Source organism: Benincasa hispida, chromosome 1, assembly GCF_027475165.1.
Source record: "Benincasa hispida cultivar pf3 chromosome 1, pf3_genome.v1.1, whole genome shotgun sequence".
In the NCBI taxonomy this organism is placed as follows: domain Eukaryota; kingdom Viridiplantae; phylum Streptophyta; class Magnoliopsida; order Cucurbitales; family Cucurbitaceae; genus Benincasa; species Benincasa hispida.
Genome location: NC_143478.1, coordinates 85072989 through 85095755, shown reverse-complemented (window position 1 = coordinate 85095755; position 22767 = coordinate 85072989). Strand labels below are relative to the sequence as shown.

Below are 22767 nucleotides of genomic sequence, written 5' to 3'. Positions count from 1 at the left end.
ATTTAATATCTATATTTTATGATTTGTAACGATTTAGTCCTTATCATAAAAATACCATTGAGATATAATGAAATTTCATACATAGGTAGATTAGACTTCATATTTATACTTTACGAAATTATTTATAAATTATATATATATAAAGATACTTCTTTATTAAAATTGATAATAAAGTTTGATGAGATTTTTTAAGGACTAAATTGTTACGAATTGGAAAATATAAAGACTAATATTGTTACATATTAAAGATAAACGATTAAAGCATTACAAATTTGAAACTAACATGTTACATGGTACAAATTAAATTTAGAAGGGTTTAAATCAATTTTTTCATTTAAGGACATGTTTAGGAGTGGTTATAGAAAAGTTAAAATAAATTTTGTCATTTTTTAAGTCATTGTAAAAATATATTTTTAATGGTTCAAACCCAATTTTGATGAAATGAAAATTAGACATAAAATTAAGGATTATGTTAATTTTGAGTGATTAAAGGTAGAATAGATTTTAAACAATTCAAATGAACTTCAAAAAAAAAATAATAACTTTTTAGGACAAAAAAAATGATTTTTAACCAAGATTGTAAAATAGTGGAAAGAAGTTAGGAAGGAAGAGAAATTTGTACAAATGACTTCTTTCTAGAGCTAATTGAAAATTAGTCCCAAGTTTAAAAATTTAAGTAAGTTTGACTTTTTGCTTACATTCACGTTATGTGAAACTACCATTTTAATCCAGAGGCTTCTTCCTTCTTCTATATGCAGATTTTTTTTTTTTTTTTCAATCTAATTTGCAGCTTTTTTTTTAAAAAAAATCTAATCAATTATTCAATTCTTCTTCAATTGATTCTTCTCATTCTTGAACTGATTCCTTTGATTCTTCTTTTCTTCATTTGCTCAATCGCACTTTTTTTAGAAATAAGGAGAGTGAACAAAAAAACGAGAGTAACAAGATTTATGAACATAAAAACGCGAATTGAGAAGAATGATAGAATGAGCGAAAAGCAAGAAGAGAGAGTAAAAAGATTTGTAATTACAAAAAGCAAATTGAGAAGGAGATGAAAATGAGAACCAAAAATAAGAAGCAAGAATTGAGAGCAAAATCCTGACGTGTACCTTCTTAATAGAAAATAGTAATTTAACATGATGCTAATGTAAATAAAATGCCAAAATTTATTGTTATTTAAATTTTGGGCTAGCTTTCATTTGGGTCCTTTGTAATAAAAAAAAATCTCAACGGCGAAGGGAAATGAATGAAAAATAGTGAAAGAGGACAGAGGAAAGACAGAAGGAGAGGGTTGAGAGATAAGGAACGAATCAGAGAAGAAGGCTCTGCTTCCGTCTTTCAATTCTTCAATCTCCTCTCTTTCTCATTCCCCAATGAGTAATTTCGCTTCCCCAGCCAGGTTATTCACTCCTCTCTTTCCCAATTCTTCCTACTTTCTTCTTTTCTTTCTTCTAATTGCTTTCCACTAACCATTTTCCTCCTATTTTTGCAGCGCCTGCACTTCTCTGGGATGGAAATCTTCGAGCTTCTTACTCGACTCGCCCCTGAAATCTACCAATTCCATTAATTTGCTTGTTTCAGCGAGACGGGTCTCCAATAAACCCATCTCTGTTGCTTGTTCCTCTTCCTTATCTGGTATGCTTTGTTTTTTCTATGAGCTTCTTTTCCGTTTTAGTTACCGCTCATTTTGAATTGGGTTACTCTCTGTTTTGGCATTGAGAGATGTGGTAGTTTTGTATATGGAGATTCGTAATTTGTGTGAATTGTTGAAATCCTGAATATGGGGTTTGGTGTTTTAGTGGGGGCTGGATTTTTGTTGACTTAACTGAGTGGAATTTTGGAAAGAATTTCATTGTTCGTGGTTGCGGGGATTTTATTTAACTGTTTGCTGAGTGGTGAAGCTGTCCTGCAAACTACAAACTGTTGATATTTGCTTACGCAATCTCAATCAGAGTGTTATGGTGGGGAAATTGTTGGATGACTAGCACTGTACAAGCGTTGTAAACCATGCTAAAACGTTATGATAGTTTATAGGCTTCTTGAAGTGTAATGCTTGGCAAGTGGCAACCTAATGGAATTGAACTTGAACCTGTTTGATAACCATTTAATTACTCCTTTTGGGGCTGTGCCGTTAAAATTCACCCAACTCGATTGTACCCATTGTTGGAACTCCAGTGTCGATGTCATTGAACGGGTGAGTTGCTAATCCCTTGGGAACCATTCCTTTGGAGAACTTTTCAAATAGTACAGATGATGTTCGTTTAAATTACCTTCAATTTCTTGATGGCGTACTTCTTTTCTCCTTTACGGATTCAGATTCCCTAGGCCAGTGACCTCTTTAACGTGATAAAAAATTTTGAGAAAACTTTCTGGTTTGAAAGTTAATCTGATTAGTTGTACTTTAGTTGGTACTTATATTCCTTCCCATGAGGTGCAGATGTTTACTGATCTATTTCATTGTAACAAGGGTCGAGGAAGATTTATAAATGTTGTCCTTGGTTTTCCTCTAGAGGCCAGCCAACTCCAACGTGTAAAAGAATTATCTTCAACAGACTTTGAGCGTCCAACTTTTAGAAGTGAAGAAAGTTCCCTCATCTCCAAAATGATAGACTTACTCTACATGGTTCACATGGTTCTCTACTCACATGTGATAAAAAAATTAACACAATTGCTTAAGGATACCTTGCCATTTGTTAAGACATGATTTTCTAATCCTTTAGGAATATTTATAACTCTTGAAATTTCTCGTCACAGGATTTTGGAAGGAATTGACAGCAACAAAAGGATCTCTTTTATTTTATTATATCTTTAACATAGTTATGCTTGTGTTTAACACTACAGTTCTTTCCTTGTATTTGAATTCTGAATTATGGGTGGTGCTTATTTTCACTTTTCAGTGAATATTTTGGTCAGATCCTCCACTATTGGTGAAGGCAGCGAGAGGAGATCCTGTTAGTCGCCCACCAGCATGGATGATGCGCCAGGCAGGAAGGTATATGGCAGTTTACAGAAAACTTGCAGAGAAATATCCATCTTTCAGAGAGAGATCAGAAACAACTGATCTCATTGTAGAAATTTCATTGCAGCCTTGGGAGGCCTTCCATCCAGATGGAGTTATAATTTTCTCCGACATCCTAACCCCTCTACCTGCATTCGGCATTCCTTTTGACATAGAAGACGTAAGAGGCCCTGTTATTCACTCACCTATTCGCTCTGAGGAGGGATTAAAAGCTCTTCATCCCATTGACCTGGAGAAAGTTAACTTCGTGGGGGAGTCACTTAAACTGCTACGCAAGGAGGTAGCTTTTGTCTCAGTTTCATGCTTATAAAGAAAAAGGACAATATTTTGTATCTCCAAATGTTTGATAGTAAACAACTTTGAAGTCGCTTTTTGGATTGTTCGTTTTGTATAGGTTGAAAGCAGTGCTGCTATTTTGGGTTTTGTAGGAGCTCCTTGGACAATTGCAACGTATATAGTGGAAGGGGGTACGACACGAACATATACGACGATTAAGAGAATGTGCTACACAGCACCACATGTGTTGAAGACTCTTCTTTCTCATTTGACAGAGGCAATATCAGAATATATTATTTACCAAATAGAACATGGGGCTCATTGCATACAAATATTTGACTCATGGGGTGGACAGTTGCCACCTGATATGTGGGAGTCCTGGTCAAAGCCGTATATTCAGAAGGTAAGCTGTCTTGTCCCTTTTTAAAATTCCTTTCAACCATTCAACATACTTCTTTTCTTTAGCTGGCCAATTTTCTGATAGAGAGAACTTGGATCAAAGCAAGCCGCCACCTCCATTTCTTTAACGACACCTTATTGGCCAATTTCAACTTAACATAACATGATGAATCCCTAAAATGTCAGGATAAAATAGATTAAGTAGCAATATCGGTAACTTGCCAATCATGATCTCTTATACTTAGTCATCATTGGGGGTCTTTTTTGGCAGATTGTGAGTACAGTAAGGGGCAAGTGCCCTGAAACACCACTTGTTCTCTACATCAATGGAAATGGCGGCCTTCTAGAGCGTATGAAAGGAACAGGAGTCGATGTTATTGGGCTTGACTGGACAGTAGACATGGCTGACGGAAGGAACAGATTAGGAACTGATATCAGTGTACAAGGAAATGTTGACCCTGCTTATCTGTTTTCTACTCTTCCTGCTCTAACTGAAGAAATTCAAAGGTTTGTCATTGAGCTTCCTGCTCATCTTTGTTTATGGCTGATAAGTTTTAGAGTGTTGGGCCTACTGTTTAAGTGCCAGGAGAATCCGGTTCTTGTTATTTGCCCCTCTCTAACTTTCTGTACCTCACTTTAAGGAAGAACCGTACAAGCTGATGGTAACTGGCTAAGAATGGAGTCCCTATCCTAGAATCCTATTCAATTGCTTGCTTCATATAAAATAATGGCAGAAGTAGCATATTGCATGTAGATACATAAAAAGTATCTCTTGTTCTAGTTTTCCATTTCCTTATTGATAAAGGATTTCATGTGATTTGGCTTCTTTCTTAACCTTTAAACATATGGTTTTGTTCGTAGGGTTGTGAAATGTGCAGGACCAAGAGGACACATTCTAAACCTCGGACATGGCGTCCTTGTTGGTACACCAGAAGAAGCAGTTGCACATTTCTTCGATGTTGCTAGAAGTTTGAACTTCGATACCTTGTCTCAAGATTTGACAGCCCAAGAGCCGAAATTGGTAGCATAGTTGAGTAAGAGCAATACTCGATCATTTTGTTTAGAATTGGTCGAGTTTTTTACAACCCTGTTGGAAGCAGCACAGACATTTGATTTAACATTTGGCTTTCAAGTCCTGAGATTTCTGTGTACATGCTCAAGGGTTGGCCTATTTTGTGTGTGTTTTTTTAGCCTCTTTATGAAATTCTGTATCAGTTGTAGTAAAACCCTCCAATTTTTGAAACAGTGGTCTCTCTCTCTTCCTCAAGAACCCTCTTCTTGTTTTCCTTCTCCTCTTAGTGGAATCCCTCTATCTCTCTCTCAAGGACCCTTATCTTGATTTCTTTTTCTCCTTAGTGGGATCCCTCTCTCTCTCTCTCTCTCACACACACACAAAAGCACCCTTATCTTGTTTTTCCTTTTCCTCTTAGTGGGATCCCATCCCATATAACCTTTATTCCAAAGGCTGTTTTGAAAGGGATTGAACAGAGAAAAACGAGAATCATACATTTCTAAAATTACTCGATATTGTGAAACGATCTTACTCGAACAAGGTCTATTCTAATAGATTGTACAACACTCAGTTGTGAGCATTATTTGTCATGGTGAAGAATGGTTATTTTCCACCTCCAATCTCAAGAAAGGTAGTTTCCTCATTAAAGAAGAGAGAAGAAAGAGTGTCCTCACCAAAGAGAGCCTCTTCTTTCTCTCTTTTTCAAGGTACTTGTAATGAAATGACATCAACAAAGGGTAAGAGAGAGAAGAGACTGGTGAAACGAGTCAAATAGACTTTAATACTCGCTTTGGTTTCATCTGGCTCAAACTTATGGGCGTTGACCTCTTTCAGATTTTTTGTTTCTAATAAGAAAAAGTGTCTTGATTTTAATTTCTAAATTACTATCTTTAGGTCTACGTTTGTTGGGACAGTTGCTGGGATTATCAAAACACGTATATGGTCTACAACTTTTGCAGCTAAAATAATAATAAATAGTAAACAGTAGTGATATAATTTAGAAAATTTGGAAGTTTCTTCTAAAGAAATTGAGCTCGTTTGCATCTTACAACTTTGTTCATTCTGTTTTTGCATCATAATATCAAATATAGTAAAGTCCAAGAAGAAAAATATAAGTAAAATTCTAAAATTTAACCTCTATAGTTTAAAAAAAATTAAAATTTAATAGAACTTCATAAAGAGTTCCTATAGTTTGATAAAATTCTCATAAATAGTTACTAATGATATCTAAATTCTAAGCTTTTTTTAATCTTAGAGACCAAAATTGTAATTTAATCAAAAATCAAATATATTAAGAATGGAAGAAACTTAAAGGACTTGTTCAAAAGATATTTTAATGATAACAATAATCCGTTTGCCCAGTTCCTTGTTCACTTTTTGTTATCTATTTATTTTTGGTTAAAACACACGGGAAAATTTGTGGCTATTTAGTAATAAATATTTAATTCTTGGTCTAATAAGTTCTTAAATCTTCATTTTTGAGTAATAATTCCATGACAAAGTTAAAAATTCTAACTAATCTATTAAATATAAATTTGAATATTATATTTTATGAAACTTTACATTTGAACTGTGTCTAATATATCTAACTTTTAAAATATCAACGTTAAAGAACCAAATAAACATAAATATAAACATCAAAATTAAAGGACTCAATTTCAATTTTACTAATTTTATTAATCATTTACAATCATGGTATTCAATTTTTACGATGTTTTCTTTTCATTATATCATAAAAAAAATACAAAATAAGTGAAAAAAAAAATATGAATATAATATAAATATAAAATACTTTTTTTTTTAATTTTATTTTTCTAGTCTTTTGCACAATTTTTATCCTTAGTTTTTACCCTGTGGTGATCACTAATTTTATCACAAATAATATTCTGAATACATTGTGCATCACTTACCATATTATTCATTAATAATTTGAACTAAAATCAGCAAAAGTGAAAAATAATCATCCATTACATAATTTTAAGAACTCAGCCAACAATCATAGATTCAGTATACTTGTTGGCATTTACTTTTAAAATATTATTATAAAAAAAATATATTCGATACCAAATGTTGTCAATTTTTTTGAAATTGGATTTCATTGCTCCTCTTGCAATGATCCTTTTAGTTTTCTAATTCTCATAAAAGATGGGAGATAATAGAACTTAGAGAAGAATGTAATTCATCTAATAATCATCATCATACAAAGTATGGGGCACATACTCCTGCCGAAAGAGACGCAACTTTAGAGACCGTTACAATTTGAGAGAATTTTGACACTATAAATTCTTCCAAATATTTCATTAAAATCCACACCAAATGGAACCATAGAGACATTAGATTGATGTTATTAAAACCGAAAAGAGTAAAAGGCTACTGCACTTTCCCTTTTTAGGCACCACTTGCGTATAATCGAGTCCATTCCTTTGCTGATAAGATCCAAATCAGAAAATGGTGTCAGTCACAGACTACAACAAAGGAGTATATGCTAATTTCTGTTGAGCTAATCTCATGTTGCTATTTATCATATTCTTCATTCTTCAATTAAAACTTAGGCGTTCATATTGTTTAATTAGGACTACGAATAACAAAATTCAGATAAAAAACTAACCATGATATTAGAACTTTAAAGAACATACGATCCAAATTGACACGGTTAAATGAAGACCACAAAAGGATAATTATTAAGCAAAAAGGTTAACTTGCGCAATGATTTAGACAAACTCACCTGTTTCAACAGCTTCTGCCTCATTCGTTTTCCAATGTTTGGCAATGTTCTCGGAAAGTGGATCATCTGGGTTTGGAGCACTCAGAAGTGCTTGAATACTAACAGAGTGATAGAAAAGGTAACTATTACTAAAAAAATTTCATAGAAAGGGGGCGCGGAACAAGAATAGACGAAATAGATGCCTCTGGTGATTGAATTTCTTCAACTTTTGTATAGTTATTGGAACTTTTGTAGATAGATAAAATTTCCCAAGGAAATGACCGCAGTTAATAATTTCAGCTCTCTAAACCAATGTGTGCATTACAAAATTCATGGGGTCAAATTCTTAGATTTGTATTTCTTCGAATTAATTAGATGAGTGGAAGAATATCAAAATGTTCAAAGCTAATAGCCTAATATTCAGTCACTGAAAAATCACACTTAACATTATAATAATACCTTAAAAGTACCGTTCGTATCTGTAGAGCTGGACTCCATTTGTCTTTCAGAATATCAAGGCATATCCTCCCAAGCTACATTACAGAAAATCACACCATCAATAACCAAACTGCAGCATGTTGGTTGGAGTGGCAATATGAGGAACCACGCAAGTAGACATATACCTTGTCAATATTTGGATGATAAATCTTTGTGAGAAATCGAACCTGCACCACAAAAAATAATCGCACGAAAAAAATAAAAATGTTAAAGTGTAAATGGAAAAGAAAGCAGAGGAAAGGGAAAAGATGGCAGTGGAGGCAATCAAAACAGGTTTCAATAAGTTCCAAAAGGACCACAAAGTGCACCTAGATACAGAATCTGCAGTTATGGAACATCAAGGAGGCATCAAATTGAACTCTTAAAAAGAACATTCAACGTTGCTTAAACACTTCCCTTGTTTTACATCTCTTTTATGGGTGGATCAATTTTTTATTAATAAGATTAACCAATTGAGTTAAATTAATAAAGTTAACGAGCAATGAGTGTCAATTGTTTCAGCATAAACCCCCCTCCCTCTCAACAGGTTTGACACATATACAACCCCACTCCTACCAAATACTTGACTACATACACATGTACTACAAAAAATAAGTAATAACGAATGATAATTGAAATATCATCAGTATGGAACAAATCATTAAATCCTTGAACAGCTTATTCACTTCCACAACAGTCCAGTCTGACAGACAAATAGTCCTCATATATAAGTTAAGAAAACAAAGTACTTTCAGGCATACTTACATCACTAGGTACATTCTACAAGAATTAACAATAGAAACTCCAAATATAAAGATTGGTTAGATTTGTTCTAATATTAGCCTAATTGAATTACAAGTTTGGGGGATGCTCTGGGGATCGATTTTGTAAATGTTCTGAGGAATGCATCCCCTGTTTCGTTCAGGCCCATACTTTTGTGGGCCTCTCCTTGTATTTTGTTCTTTCATCTTCTTGACGAAATTTGATTTTCTATACAAAATGAGAAAAGGAAGAAGTTCGCAACAACTGGACCTCTAGCAAGAACTAGCCAAACAAGTTTCCTCTCAATCTTTCAAAGCTATGTGCCTATGCCTGACAAAGCAGTCATAAAATAAGCCACTCCATCTCCAACCATGAGGATCTACCTACCAAAAACTCCCTTCAGGTAACATCAATTTTCTCCCATATGTTTCATAGATCAACCAAAATTGAGTTGTATTGCAAATGTCAATGACATGATTCATGAGAAAAACTGTGTATGTAAAGTAAATTATGATGACTTTGATCTTTTTATGCTGTATCAGTACAAGATAGGGAACACTTGCGACTTGTGAGAGGGGATGAAACGAAAGGGACAGAATATTACAATGATGGCAAATCCAGTATCTGATGAAGCTTTTAGTTTTACCACTTTGATGATGCATAAGTGAAATCATAATTCAAGAAATAAATACACGAAAATATAAGTAGCTAAATAAGTCTAAGAAATTTTAACAGCACATTTAGGGTAAGAAGTTCTCAAATGATCTTGAATGGTATTTGGAGCTCCTCCGTTGGCCCTGGTTTTTACTGGATACTTCTGTTAATACATCTTTGCTTTTAATGAAAAAAAGTTTACTACTTCCTTTTAAGAATATTAGTGGAAGAAATGAAAGTAAAATTTATCTAATTAGCTCAGAAGGAAAGAATTACAAATCACCTTGGGAGCAGCCATAGGATATTCCTCAGGTAAAAAAAGTTCCAACTTGAAAACTCCTCCTGCCAGTGTACTTTGAAGTCAGGACAAATATGCACATAAAAACATATAGAAATTGACTAACGACAGTAGATTTGACAATGGGTCAGGAGAAAAAAAAACCCAAAGGTGAAGGAATACATATAACATTATTCAATAGAAACAGTGAAATGATAATCAGAATACACCGCTAAATAAAATTTATTCCATGCCCAGTAAACTATAAGCAGCATGTTCCCGAGTTTAGCATTTAAGAAGAGTAAAATTCCATTATATCAGTAGACAGAAAACCAAAGTTAGAAAGGAAGATAAGATATATTTTTCTTTGAGTAAAAGATAATTCCATAGTTGATCTTCACTTTGAATATCAATTTCAAGATCAATAGCAACAAAACTTAGGCGAATCTACACTTGCATACAGTTGGTTCTATAGCCATTCACGTGTCAAGAGAATTTGACACTCCCACAACCACAACATACTGTCAAGTAATTTACCTTCATAGGGTGACTGAGTCGGGCCAAGAATCATGACGTTAAAATATCGCATGTTATCTTCTGACGGCGAGGCACTAATCCCAGGGGCTAAAATCGCACAAAATATCAAAGATCGAGATCAAATAAATCAAAATAAACTTCGACTTCATACTAATCCAACGAATTAATCAACCCAAATAAAAAATAACTCCCAGCAACAAGATCAGGAATCAAATAACCCCCACCCTCGATGAGAATCCGAAACTGACCTGGTTCACTGAGGAGACGCTGAGTTTCCTGCGATTGATCACAAAAAGGAGAGGAGAGAGATCAATTCCAGTAGCAAAAAGAACCCAATTCTACTAACACATAAATCTAAGAGAAAAACCGAAATCCAAAGAAGGAAACGAGACCATTAATTAGCGAAAGGAAAAAATCAACAAGACATGGGGATCGGAAAAAAGGAAAGGAGATCGTGAAGAGGATCGGAGATGTTACCTTGATGATTCTCCGGGGAAGATTACTGTTCGCCATTGGAAGGTGGATTGAAAGGTTGCGATAGGGTTTAGAGGAAAGGAAGAGAGAGAAATTGGAGAGGAGACGCTTTCCTCTCTCTAGATTATAAAAGACTTGAAGGAAGCTTTGAAGGTGGGAAGGTTCTGATGCACGACCCAATTATTTGTATCTTTCTGCCTCCATAAAACACACTCGCTTATATATTTTTCTTTTTCGTTTTATATTTTCTACCCATTTTTCTTCCTTCCCAATTTTTTTCATTTCATTTAAAAAAAACCCTAAAATCTTATTTTTTATTTTTTATTTTAAAAATTAAATCTATTTTCTATCAATTTCTTAACATAGCTGGCATCTTTCTTAATTATAATAATATCATTTTTTATCGAATTCTTAAAAAAAATATATATTTTAAAAAACTAGTTCTTTTTTTTAGTGTTTAAATTTTGACTTGGTTTTTAAAAAGGTGGATAAAAAGTAGACAACAGAATAAAAAATTTAGAGATGAAAAAAATATTTGTAAACTTAGTTTCCAAAAACTAAAAATAAAAAATTAAATTATTATCAAACGAGATTTAATATTTGGTTTATTTGATCATTAAACTTGAAAAATATATTCGAGTTTTTAACAAAGGTTTATTTGGAGTTTCGTATATTTACACACTGAACAAATGTTTCGAATGAACAAACGTGTTTAAACTGTGTAATAAAGTTTCAAAGTGGGTTCAAATTCTTGTTAAATTATAAGAATTTTATGTAAAGTATTTCGGTGTAATTTAGGAGGTAACTAAAATGCTAAAAACATTTAATAATATAAAATTCAAATTACTAAAAATTTAATAGCAAACAGAACTTTTTACTCTTAAAAAAAAAAAGGCTTCCAATTACTAAAAGTTGGGACAAAATAACATTTATGTTTTTCTAAACAACGACACCAATTATAATTGGTTTACATCTTTTTATTGAAATGTCAAATGTAGTTTGTAATTTTTTTTTTCCTTATAAGTTGATGAACTAGAAAAAAAAAATTAAAGCACAAAATACTAGAAATAAATAAATTCAAAATATAGTAATTAAGTTTGATAATCATTTCATTTTTTTTTTAGTTTTTAAAAATTAAGCTCATTTCCTCTTATTTTCTTACAATGATTTGTATTTATTTTAAATGTAATGATTTTTTTTGTTGTTAAATTAAAAAAAAAAAAGTTAGTTTTGAATTTTTTTTTAATTTACAAAATTTAACTTGATTTTTAAATAGTTGGTAAAAAGTAAATAATTAAAGAAAGAAATTTGGAGATAAAAATAAGTTGATTAAAAAAAAGGAATAAATCTATGTTCATCAAACCAATTTTTTTTTTCTTTGCAATTCATTGGTTGATATTTACCAAAATCCAATTCGAAGTGCAAAAGTTGGTGGGTCTACCATATTAAGGAGTTTTAAAAAGATAAAAGTATTTTGTTGTTTTCTTTTTTAATTATAATTCTCCAAAATATGATACTTATTTTTTAAAAAGAATATATAAAACAATGGCCAAAGGACAGAAACAATCCAGACCACAACCACATCCGCATCCCAGAGGCAGAAATATATATTATATATATATTAAAAAAAAAAAAATTAAGTTGGTCTAAAATTTTTGTTCTAAATAAAACTATTTGGGGTTGTTTCATGGATCAGACTTGAGGCGGGTTTGGTATCTAAGTCCACCTTTATTTGGAGCAACGATTTAGGAGCCAATGTTTCAAACACTCTTTTTTATAGGTGTGAATGGTAAAAATTATTCAAATTCATAGGTTAAATTTTTTTCTTTTTCTTTTTTTTTTTTAATTCAATCTAAGAAGTTTGTCGGCCAACTTCTGAATACCACCTCCAAGGACTATGTCAACAAACTCCGACCACCGCCAGCCGACCTCTGATTGTCATTTCCGGCGAACTTCCGGCCACCACTAGCCAATCTTTAAAAACACTTTTAGTATACAACAAACCAAACAAACTTATATATAAAAATACTTCTAAGAAAGAGTGTCAAATGTTTTTACTTTAAGGAGCTTTTATCAAGAGTGTTTAAATAAAAATGAAACTTAGAAAAACATTTTTTTCTAAGTTATTCCAAACAAGCCCTAAATTACGATAATATTTTTTAAAATACATTTTCTCTTTCTTCAAATTATTTATTCTTTTGGAGATTTTTTTTTAAAAAAATATCATTATTTATTAGATTATCTTTTTTAAAAAAAAATTATTTATCTTCTCTTCTTTGTTTAACATTAATGATTTCTTTATTTTAAGAGATTTCATTTATTTTCTTTTATCTTTCTAGCTTACATAGATGTATAGGTTTTGGAAAAAAAAATACTATTTTGAAAATTTTATAACCAGAAAAAACTTCTCTTACATGCTAGATTGCAATTCTGTAATTTGGTATATTTATTTAGGCTATATGTGTAGAAAGTCCTAATATAAATTAAGTGATAAAAGTCTATGGAATTTCATTTCAAAACTTAGTAAATCAAAATATCAAGTTATTATAACAATAAATTACATAAAATTATAACTGAAGGAACTCGTATTGAAATAGATCCTTGAGCAGAAACGAATCGTCCAAATTCCATTTTTATTGAAAACTAAATTTACAGTAAACATACAAGATATGTATTCAATATAAATTACAACATGCTTAAACAAGAAATAAAGGGTTCAAGAGATATCACCTTTAAATAACCTTTCTTCGTATAATTCCCTTGAACAGTCATGAGCCTCGAACTCAACAACCTCTTGAAGACCTTCAAGAACTTCTCAAACCAAATAGATCGGACACTACTACAGTGAGTCTTTGGTATTCTCAGGGTGAGAACCTAGGAGTAGTGGGCTTTGACTATTTTGGTTAGGAGGGATTGTTTGAGTTTGGAGGAAGAAGATTGAGACAACACATAGAACGTTTCTGTTATTCAATCGTATAGTAATCTCACATTAGCCGTAGAAGGAATAAGAGAAAAACATTTTCTTTTATTCCTCTTGCCACAAAACCAATAACCACTCACTAAGGTGGTTTAAGATAAAAGAAAGAAATTATTATTCAAAATAATAAAATAATATTAAACTATATGTCATATCGAATATGACATATAACCTATAGTTTTAATATTATATCATATACAATATAAACTATAGTTTCTTTTCTCTATTTTATGACACTTAATATAAATCATATTTATATTAAATTTAACAACTACGAATCACATTCATGGAAAATATAATTGAATCTCATTCAAATATTTATTTCCTCCAATTAAACCATAATGTATCAAATACATTATAACAATTATATCATATATAATTGAATCAATTTAATTATATCATATATAATTAAATTCCTCTTATTAATTTGAACAATTCAAATTAACCCAAAAACTGATTCTCAACTAAATTATTTTGAGCAGACCTTATGGACATGTAGCTTGAAACTCCAACGATATGTGAATAATTAATTAAACCCTTTAATTACATTATCCACAATCCTTTAACTGTCAGGCACTCCACTAAAACTGACAGTTGTATTCTTTGCACTAGAAATATATTTATGTGTCAATTGAATATAACCAATCAACAGTACGACGACCCTTCACAAATTGCTCATAAGTACAGTTGGGCCAAATTATGGTTTTTCCTCTGTAGTTACATCTAACTCCTTATGTACCATTGATCCATAATAATAGATCGTAGTCCCACTATGACTAAACCCCTTTCGAGTCAGGAAAGGGTGTGGTACCACATTGTTCAAGACTCAGAATTAGCCCTTAAGGGAGCAATATCTACTTACCCCTGCTTCGGGGAAGGAGTGAATTTCATCTTGTGTAACTGTGTTCCCAGCTCCCCAATCAGACGAATCCTCAAAATAGTAGGCTTATTGAGTTGGCGATCTGACCACACTCATCCATATAAATCAAAGGACTGTCCTCATAGGCAGGCCTTCACAACTCACTTAGAATTCAAGTCATGTTACCTATAGTCATCCAAGTGAAATGAAAGTCTCTATTATGAAAGGTGTTATATAATGAGACTAAACATTTCGTGGTCCAGTCTTATACAAACTCCTTTGTATAGAATATCCCCGCTCGTATGTCTAATACATGAATTATCAGGATCAGATCATTTGTAGCATTTTACAACAATTGTAACACCTACAAAGCGGGTCGTACTCGTAGTGTCACAAGGATAAGGTATTCAGCCTTATCCATATACTACAGACCATTTAGGTTATTACTCAAACATGATCCACCTATATATCTCCACATACATGTTTAAGTTACAACGATAACCTTGGATGTTAGTTTATTGATTTGTGGTTGATGCAACTAAAATATCACATATTTTATAGACAAGGGGAATAAAATATCATATATTATTAATCACATAAGAGTTTGTTCTTTACAAAATATAGGACCCTAAGAGATTTAGGGCATCAACCCCAACTAATGCTAGTGGGGTGTACAAGATAATAAAATACAAATACACAAAACAATAAATTAGAGCGTAATACGCCCAGTACAAGAATAACTTCAGTCAAATCTCTATTTCAAAATTTAAAATAAAAACAAAAACAAGAACAAATATTCCTCTTTTTTGTTTTTGTTTATTTTAAACTTATTTATATTAAAATAATTTAGATGACAAATTTAAACTAATTTAAAATCTAACCACAGATTAAATATAAGGATATTTATAATAGATTGAACAATAAGGGAAAAATCTAAAAATATAACACCTCTGGAAGTGTTGATCAACTTTCAATTTTTTTTTCTTTCTAATTTTCAATCCCATGTCTTGTTGCACTTTTTTAAATTTTCTTTTCTTTCTCCAGGTTTTGCTTCCATCTCCCCTATCTCCTCATCTCTCCAAACATTTCCCTCTCTCCCTCATTTTTCCATTTTCCATTAGAATCATTAAAAAAAGAATTACGAGACTGAGTTCAAACCCAAGATTTGAAAGTGCTTAAATCATAAGTGACTTAACACCAACAAGCCAATAATCAAGTTCGATTATTATAATGAAACGTTAAAAATATAAATAGCAAATGCAAACAGATTTAAAATAACCTACTTTTTTTAGTCATCAAGTTTGCACCATTTTTAGAAATATTTATTAAAAGTTTGAAATAAAAAACGATAATAGTTATTAAACAAGTTTGTTTATAAAAAAAAAAAAAGAAGAAGAAAAGAAATGAGAACGTTATCAAACAGGTAATAGTTTTTTTTATAGGACTTTAAGAGTATGAAGTATATCAGTAATATCACTGATAACATATTAGTGATACAATGATATAGTGCTATCAATGAAAACTTTTATGCACAATCAAACAATTTCGAGGAATCATTTCATCTCAAATACTATATTACATAATACATAAGTACTATTGGTGATATTATTTACATTGATAGTAATAGAAAGATATCATTCACAGTAGTTATCAATGATATCCTTTATGACTATCAATGTAGAAGGATATCATTTGATACCTATGTGCATCGATAACGACATACGAACAAACTGCATGTGTCAACAAATTAATCAAAATACCTTGATTATTTACAAACAAGTATTACATGATATCAAATTCAAACAACAAAAAAAAATCAAAACATTACCATTGATAGAAACATATAAGCAATAGCCACTATTTGGCTATCATTGATAGAAACATATCAGTGATAGTAATTGATAGCCCATTTCTCAAATTGAAAGCTATAACAAATAGCAGCATCACTTATAACGGTTATCAATGATAACAACTGATAGTACATTTCTCTAATTGAAAGTTATCATTGATAGCAGCTATCGATTGCTATCACTAATAGCAGCTATTAGTAATATTCACCGATAACAGTATCATTGATAGCAACTGATAGCAATTATTATTCATAGCAACTGATAACACATTTATTAAATTAAAAGTTATCACTAATAGCAGTATCATTGATTGCAGCTATCCGTGATAGCAACTAATAGCACACTTCTCAAATTGAAAGCTATAACCGATAGCAACTATCAGTGATAGCAATTGATAACACACTTCTCAAATCGAAAAGCTACCACTAGTAGTAGCTATCAGTGATAATTACTGATAGCACCTGTCGATGATAGCCACTGATAGCAGCTAGTGATGATAGCCATCGCTAGCACACTTCTCAAATTGAACCGGAAAGCAACACGCAAAATGGTGACTATATGTGGGTTTTTAGTCTTTTGCCATTTTTTATTCTATATATGCAATTATTTTATCTTTGTACTACATATTCTATTATTTTGGACTTGAATTCCATTTGTGCAACTAGTCCATATAAGAAAATATTTCACAAACTCAAGATTTATAAATCTGCAATTTATTCCTAGGTTTCCTAAGCTTGTATTCCAAACACATGTTTCTTAAACCTAGATTTACCTGCATTCCAAATACAGTTTTCTTAAACTCAGACTACCTAACCCTCCCAGCTTAATCCTTAGGCTTAACATTCCAAACATAGAAGCCAAACGCCTCATTTTGTACTAAGAATAGAATGTTTAGGTTTGTGTTTACTTAAGTACAAAATAATTTTAAATTTTCTATGTAACTATATAATATCAAGTAAGAGGTCAAATATTCATATGGAATAAAAATAAAATATAAAAAACGTTCCTAAAATTTTAAAATTTTAGTGTTCAATAAATTCATAAACCTTAATTTATAATATAAAGTTTCAATTTGTTTCTAATAGATTTATACAAAATTAACTCACGACCTATTAAGCTTGAACCTAAAAAGTATAGGGTTCTATTTTTTGAAAAAAAAAAACAAACCTCATTTTATTCGGCCATTTGGACAACAGAAGAATTTAAATCCAATAGAGCGGAAAAAAAATAGGGGAAAATTTTCCTTCCAAACACCAATCGGAGATATATCCTTAACTGATTTGGCAACAATATCAAATTTTAAATTTCAAAACTAATTTTTATATTAAATTTAAAATTGATTCGAGTAAAGAGAAATTCAAATTTTAAAAACATTTATACTTTATAGTAAAAAGTTACAAAAAAAAATATATATATATATTTGGAATTTTTTTTGCTATAAAATATAAATATTTTTTTTATATTTAAAAAGATCTCGATAATAAAAATATAAGGTTCTATTAGATACAAATTTTAAAATTAATTTTTGCATAATCAAAATATAAAAATTTCCAAGCCAATTTGTATGCAACACGGAAATTAGTTGAATTTGCTGGGAAAAAAAAAAAAAAAAAGCAAAACAAAGGAATAATTGAATTATGACCGTGGGTCTGTGTATGCGTCAATCCAACGCTAGAAATCTCTCCTTTCCTATATTAGGTGGGTTTTGGCCCACAACTCTCCCATAATAGATGACAGTTAAAACAAGGTTGATTCGAAAAATAACAAATTTTAAAGTTTTATTTATAAAAATCAGAGGCAATCAGGTTGGTTCTTTTAAAGTTCAAGTCGATTATCTCGCTAACTTATGGTTGAGTCGACCGATTGACTAATCAATTTTGTCAGTTTTGTTTTTATCATTATTAAAAAAAATGTATACCAACGATTTTCATATCTATTATTTCTAAGTCATTTTGCCCCAAGTTAAATGTAATTTTTCTTTGACATTTTTAACCTATGTTGTTAATATATACTGCTTTTTCTCTATTGTCAATGGCCTTTTTTTTTTTAATAACATCAAAGGAAAGTATATATTGTTACTTCAATTTCTAAGAAAATGGAAAATGTTTGTAAGACAAGAATGGGACTTTGTCGCTAAAGTGGCTAGGCATGGTTTTACTACTGTTTCTTTTAATTGATGCTCTAATTAATTTTTGCTTTTTTCTTCATCTAATCACAATGTAATAAAGGAGCAATTTATCTACTTTAACAATAAGAAAATAGTGAATTCTTTCTTGTTTAACTGTGTTCCCAACTCCTCAATCAGATGAATCCTCAAAATGGTAGGCATGTTGAGTCGGTGAAACTGACCACTCCATGAGGACCGCCCTTATAGGCAGAAGTTCACAACTCACTCAAGATTAAGGTGAAGTCACCTATGGTCATCCTAGTGAAATGTAAGTCTCTTTTAGCAACTTTGTTATAAAGTGAGATTATTCATTTTGTAGTTTTGTCTTATACAAACTCTTTGTATATGATACATTCGCTCACATGTCTCTACATGAATGATCAAGATCAGATCATTTGTAGCACTTTATAACAATTGTAACATCTACAAAATGAGTTGTATCCGTAGTATCACTATGATAGGTACTTGGCCTTATTCATTTACTATAGACTGTTCAAGTTATTACTTAAACATGATCTATGTGTATGTCTCAATATACATGTTTAAATTATATCTAATAACCTTGGATCTTAGGTTATTAGTAATGCAACTTAATGTCAAATAAAATACAACTTATTTTTATTAGATAAATAATATGTTTGTATAAATACAATTTACAAATTGCAAGACCATGATATTTAAGGCATCAACCACAACAAATTGCAATGCTAATGCTAAGCTTCCTCTGCTTCGACTATTCATCTGAATTGCTTCGTTCTTATTCCAAAATTTTCCAAATTGAAGTCAGAACCTCACCACGAGCAACACATACAAAATTCAAAATGCAAAAATTGGGAAGAATTGCAATTTCGATTGCAAGAATTAAAATGCCAAAAAATACATCGAGTCTAGCAGTAAACAACTATGCCAATTTCGAAACATCCAACTGCAAACTGTCAACATTCAAAATGCAGAACATACATCAAATAAAAACACTGAATTGATGTTCGAAAATGAAAATTAGAGATACAAGATGATTCTAATACCAATATAAGGGTTTGAAATACCCCGAAGTAGAAGCAAACAAATGCATGTGTCTAGATTTTGTTTTACAGAACATGAAATTACAGAGTAAAGGAAACAGGATAAACATTTTACACTAATCATGCTTTTTTATTTATGAATTTACAGAGAGGATAAGGGATTGAGAAACTCACCCTTGAAGAACCTTTCTCCTTTACTTTTCTTCTTCACAGCAAGAACGATCACAAACTGACTTCTTCTCTCGAACTCGAACACTGAGAAGACAATAATCCAACAAATGTTGCTCCAAATTAATACCACCACAAGAAATCTGAGTTATTCTTTAGGATGAAAATCAATAGAGAGGTGTGAGCTTCTATTGATTAATTTTAGTAAGGGACAATGAGAAAGTTTTTTTGTTGGAAGGATTCTCTTTCTTCACACACACCGAGAGCACACTAAAATGGAAGGAAGAAAATGAAGATAATAAAACAAACCTCCCCACTTTGATGTGTTGCACGTAACAAATGAGGGAAAAATGGGTTGAATGGAGTTATCAAAATAAGTCCCTCCCAATTTTAATTTTCTAGATTCAAATAATTGAATTTTAATTTAGTATATATATAAAATATATACTAAATTAATATGAATCATTAAACCTATAATATTAATATTAATCATTCCTATTAATTTTAACTTATGAATCCCATTCATATAATTAATATTTGAATCATATTCAAATATTCATTTCTCTCATTAAAACTTTATATTATAATGTATCACATATATCGTATTAATTATATTATATACAATTAATTCTCTTTAATTAATTTAAACAATTCAAATTAACCCAAAATTAATTTGATTCTAATTCTTATTGAGTTAACAAGAAGATCTTATGAACTTATAGATGAAGCACCAATGATACTTGATTAATTGATTAAACTCTTTAATTAAATTATTAAATTAATCAACTTTGATTAACAGTTAGTCACTCTACTAAAGACCGGTAGCTGCACTCTTCGCACTATAGATATATTTCTATTCCATTGTATATAACCAATCAACAACACGTTAGTCCTTCATAAATTGCTCGTAAGTACAGCGAGTCAAAATTATCGTTTTACCCCTATAGTTACATCTAACTTCTTAAGTACCATTGATTCCTAAATAATAATTAGTTATAGTCCAACCATAACCGAATCCCCTCTCGGGCTAGGAGAGGGTGTGGCACCATATTGTTCAAAACTCAGAATCATCCCTTAATGGAACAATTTATCTACTTACCCTAACAATAGGGAAGGAATGCATTTCTTCTTGTGTAGTTGTGTTTTCAACTCCCCAATCAAACGAATTTCCAAAATGGTAGGCATATTGGCGAAACTGGCCACTCTCATCCATGTAGATCAAATAATCGCCCTCACAGGCAGAAGTTCATAACTCAGTTACGATTAAGGTCAAGTCACCTATGGTCATCTGAGTGAAATGTAAGTCTCTTCTAGAAATTGTGTTATAAAGTGAGACTATTTGTCCAATCTTATACAAACTCTTTGTATAGGATACCTCTACTTACATGTCTCCACATGAACGATCAGGATCAGATCATTTGTAGCACTTTACAACAATTGTAACACCTACAAAGTGGGTTGTATGCATAATGTCACTAGGATAAGGTACCCGACCTTATCCATCTAGTACAGACTGTTCAGGTTATTACTTAAACACGATCCACGTATGTCTCCACATACATGTTTAAGTTACATCTAATAACGTTGGATCTTAGTTTATTAGTTTTTTATTAATGCAACTAAATGTCAAATAAAATACAACTTACACGAAATTTAGGACACCAACCCCAATAACAATCTTGTTGTAAAAAAGTATTTAGGCCCTTCAGCAATAATTCTCAACCCCATATTAAACTCTTCCAAACAAAGGAGGGATTGTTACCTAATTCTGCTGAAACAATACCAGTCGTTTCATGATATATATGCTTCAAATCACCAATAGCTACTAAGGACTGAGGTTTAATAATGTTGATTCTCCAAATTTGTTTAGCTACCGGTGCCTGATTAAATCCCTCGAGATCACAAAAATTTAGACCTCCACAAGCTTTTGATAGACATAATTTATCCCAACTTTTCCAAAGTACTTTCCTATGGTTTGCATAAGAGGGGAGAGCTTGTCCCACACTCTTTATTAATATTTCTATCCCTGCTATTGAAAGCACTTCTTGTTTCCAACTTTGAAAGATTTTGCAAACCATTTCACTCAATGTATCTGAAATCCCTGGCTTTACTTCAAGTGAAACAAGTTGGTAGGCTGAGATAGCTTCCCAAGTTTTTGACTTATTTTGCACCAAGCAATGAGCTTAGGTATTCGCCTCTATCATCATCAACATTGGGAGATTTTGACAAATTAATGCACTCGTTAGAAGCTTGTTCATTTGCCTTATACAATACAACACTGTCATCCGCCAAGGAAATCAATGGACAAGAGGAAGAAAATGAGACACCAGAAATCAAGCGAGATTCATGAATTTTGGCCATAAAGTTATATCTTCACTTGCCTGCGATTTTTTTGTTTATCAGAAGCTTTGTTGAAATTCATGAGATCTAAAAATTTCAAGAGGGATTCGTGAATTTTGGCCATAAATTTCAGTTGTCATTTAATCTAACTTGAAATAGTCGAGGTATAAGTGTTTTTCTTTTTAAATTTTAAATCTTTATATCTAATAATCAATAAAAAAAAAAAAAACTTTCAAATTCAATCTAAAATGCAAGACAATTTACTTAAACCACACTTTTTTTAAAGGTATTAATTAATTGAATAACAAGTTCACAAGTTTTATTTTAGTATTTTAAGATGAGAGGGAAGAAAACTTTTGAATATATTAGTATTTTACCACGTGCGGTGCATGCGTATTTATAAATTTGACTTTAATTTTTTTTTTTTTTTTTTTTTGTATATTTTGTTGAAATATTACTCAATGTAATTATTTTATATTTCACTTATGATTAATTTTAGACATTCTTATAATATAATATTCTTTAGTCTAAATAATTTAATGAAATAATTTTTAAAACTTATTCCATCTCTACCATATTAAAAGTGCGTAAAATGAGATAATCTTCTACTTCCCATTTTACCCTCTAAAAGCAAATAACTATTTTACCCTCATACTCCTTATTTAGGGATACATTCTCATTATCTGCCTTAACACCCATATCCCTCGACACCTATGAGAAATCCCAACACCTTCCATCAACAACAAAATCAACCCTTACCCACATAATTGAAAATTCAGAATTCCAAAATCAC

The 22767-nt window shown here is 31.3% G+C and overlaps 2 protein-coding genes across 3 annotated transcripts; one reads left to right on the top strand and one right to left on the bottom strand.

Annotated features, from left to right (window-relative positions):
* Positions 1-1185: 1185 nt before the first annotated feature.
* HEME1 (Uroporphyrinogen decarboxylase) lies at positions 1186-4964 on the top strand. 2 transcript variants are annotated; one of them, XM_039019079.2, is made up of 6 exons: positions 1186-1399; positions 1493-1635; positions 2914-3299; positions 3414-3698; positions 3966-4201; positions 4556-4964. In XM_039019079.2, the coding sequence occupies exons 1-6, from the start codon at positions 1374-1376 to the stop codon at positions 4722-4724; spliced, it is 1245 nt and encodes a 414-aa protein (XP_038875007.1). In that variant the 5' UTR covers positions 1186-1373; the 3' UTR covers positions 4725-4964. The 2 variants fall into 2 exon arrangements, with proteins under 2 accessions (XP_038875007.1, XP_038875010.1); XM_039019082.2 differs by having other exon boundaries at positions 1218-1399; positions 2898-3299.
* Positions 4965-6859: 1895 nt separating this feature from the next.
* On the bottom strand, positions 6860-10851 carry UBC35 (ubiquitin-conjugating enzyme 35). The gene is made up of 8 exons (XM_039042231.2): positions 10595-10851; positions 10366-10393; positions 10118-10204; positions 9587-9645; positions 8034-8075; positions 7870-7943; positions 7432-7529; positions 6860-7132 (listed from the first exon to the last, which is right to left on the bottom strand). Exons 1-8 carry the CDS (start codon positions 10628-10630, stop codon positions 7095-7097), a joined length of 462 nt encoding a protein of 153 aa, XP_038898159.1. The 5' UTR covers positions 10631-10851; the 3' UTR covers positions 6860-7094.
* Positions 10852-22767: the final 11916 nt, after the last annotated feature.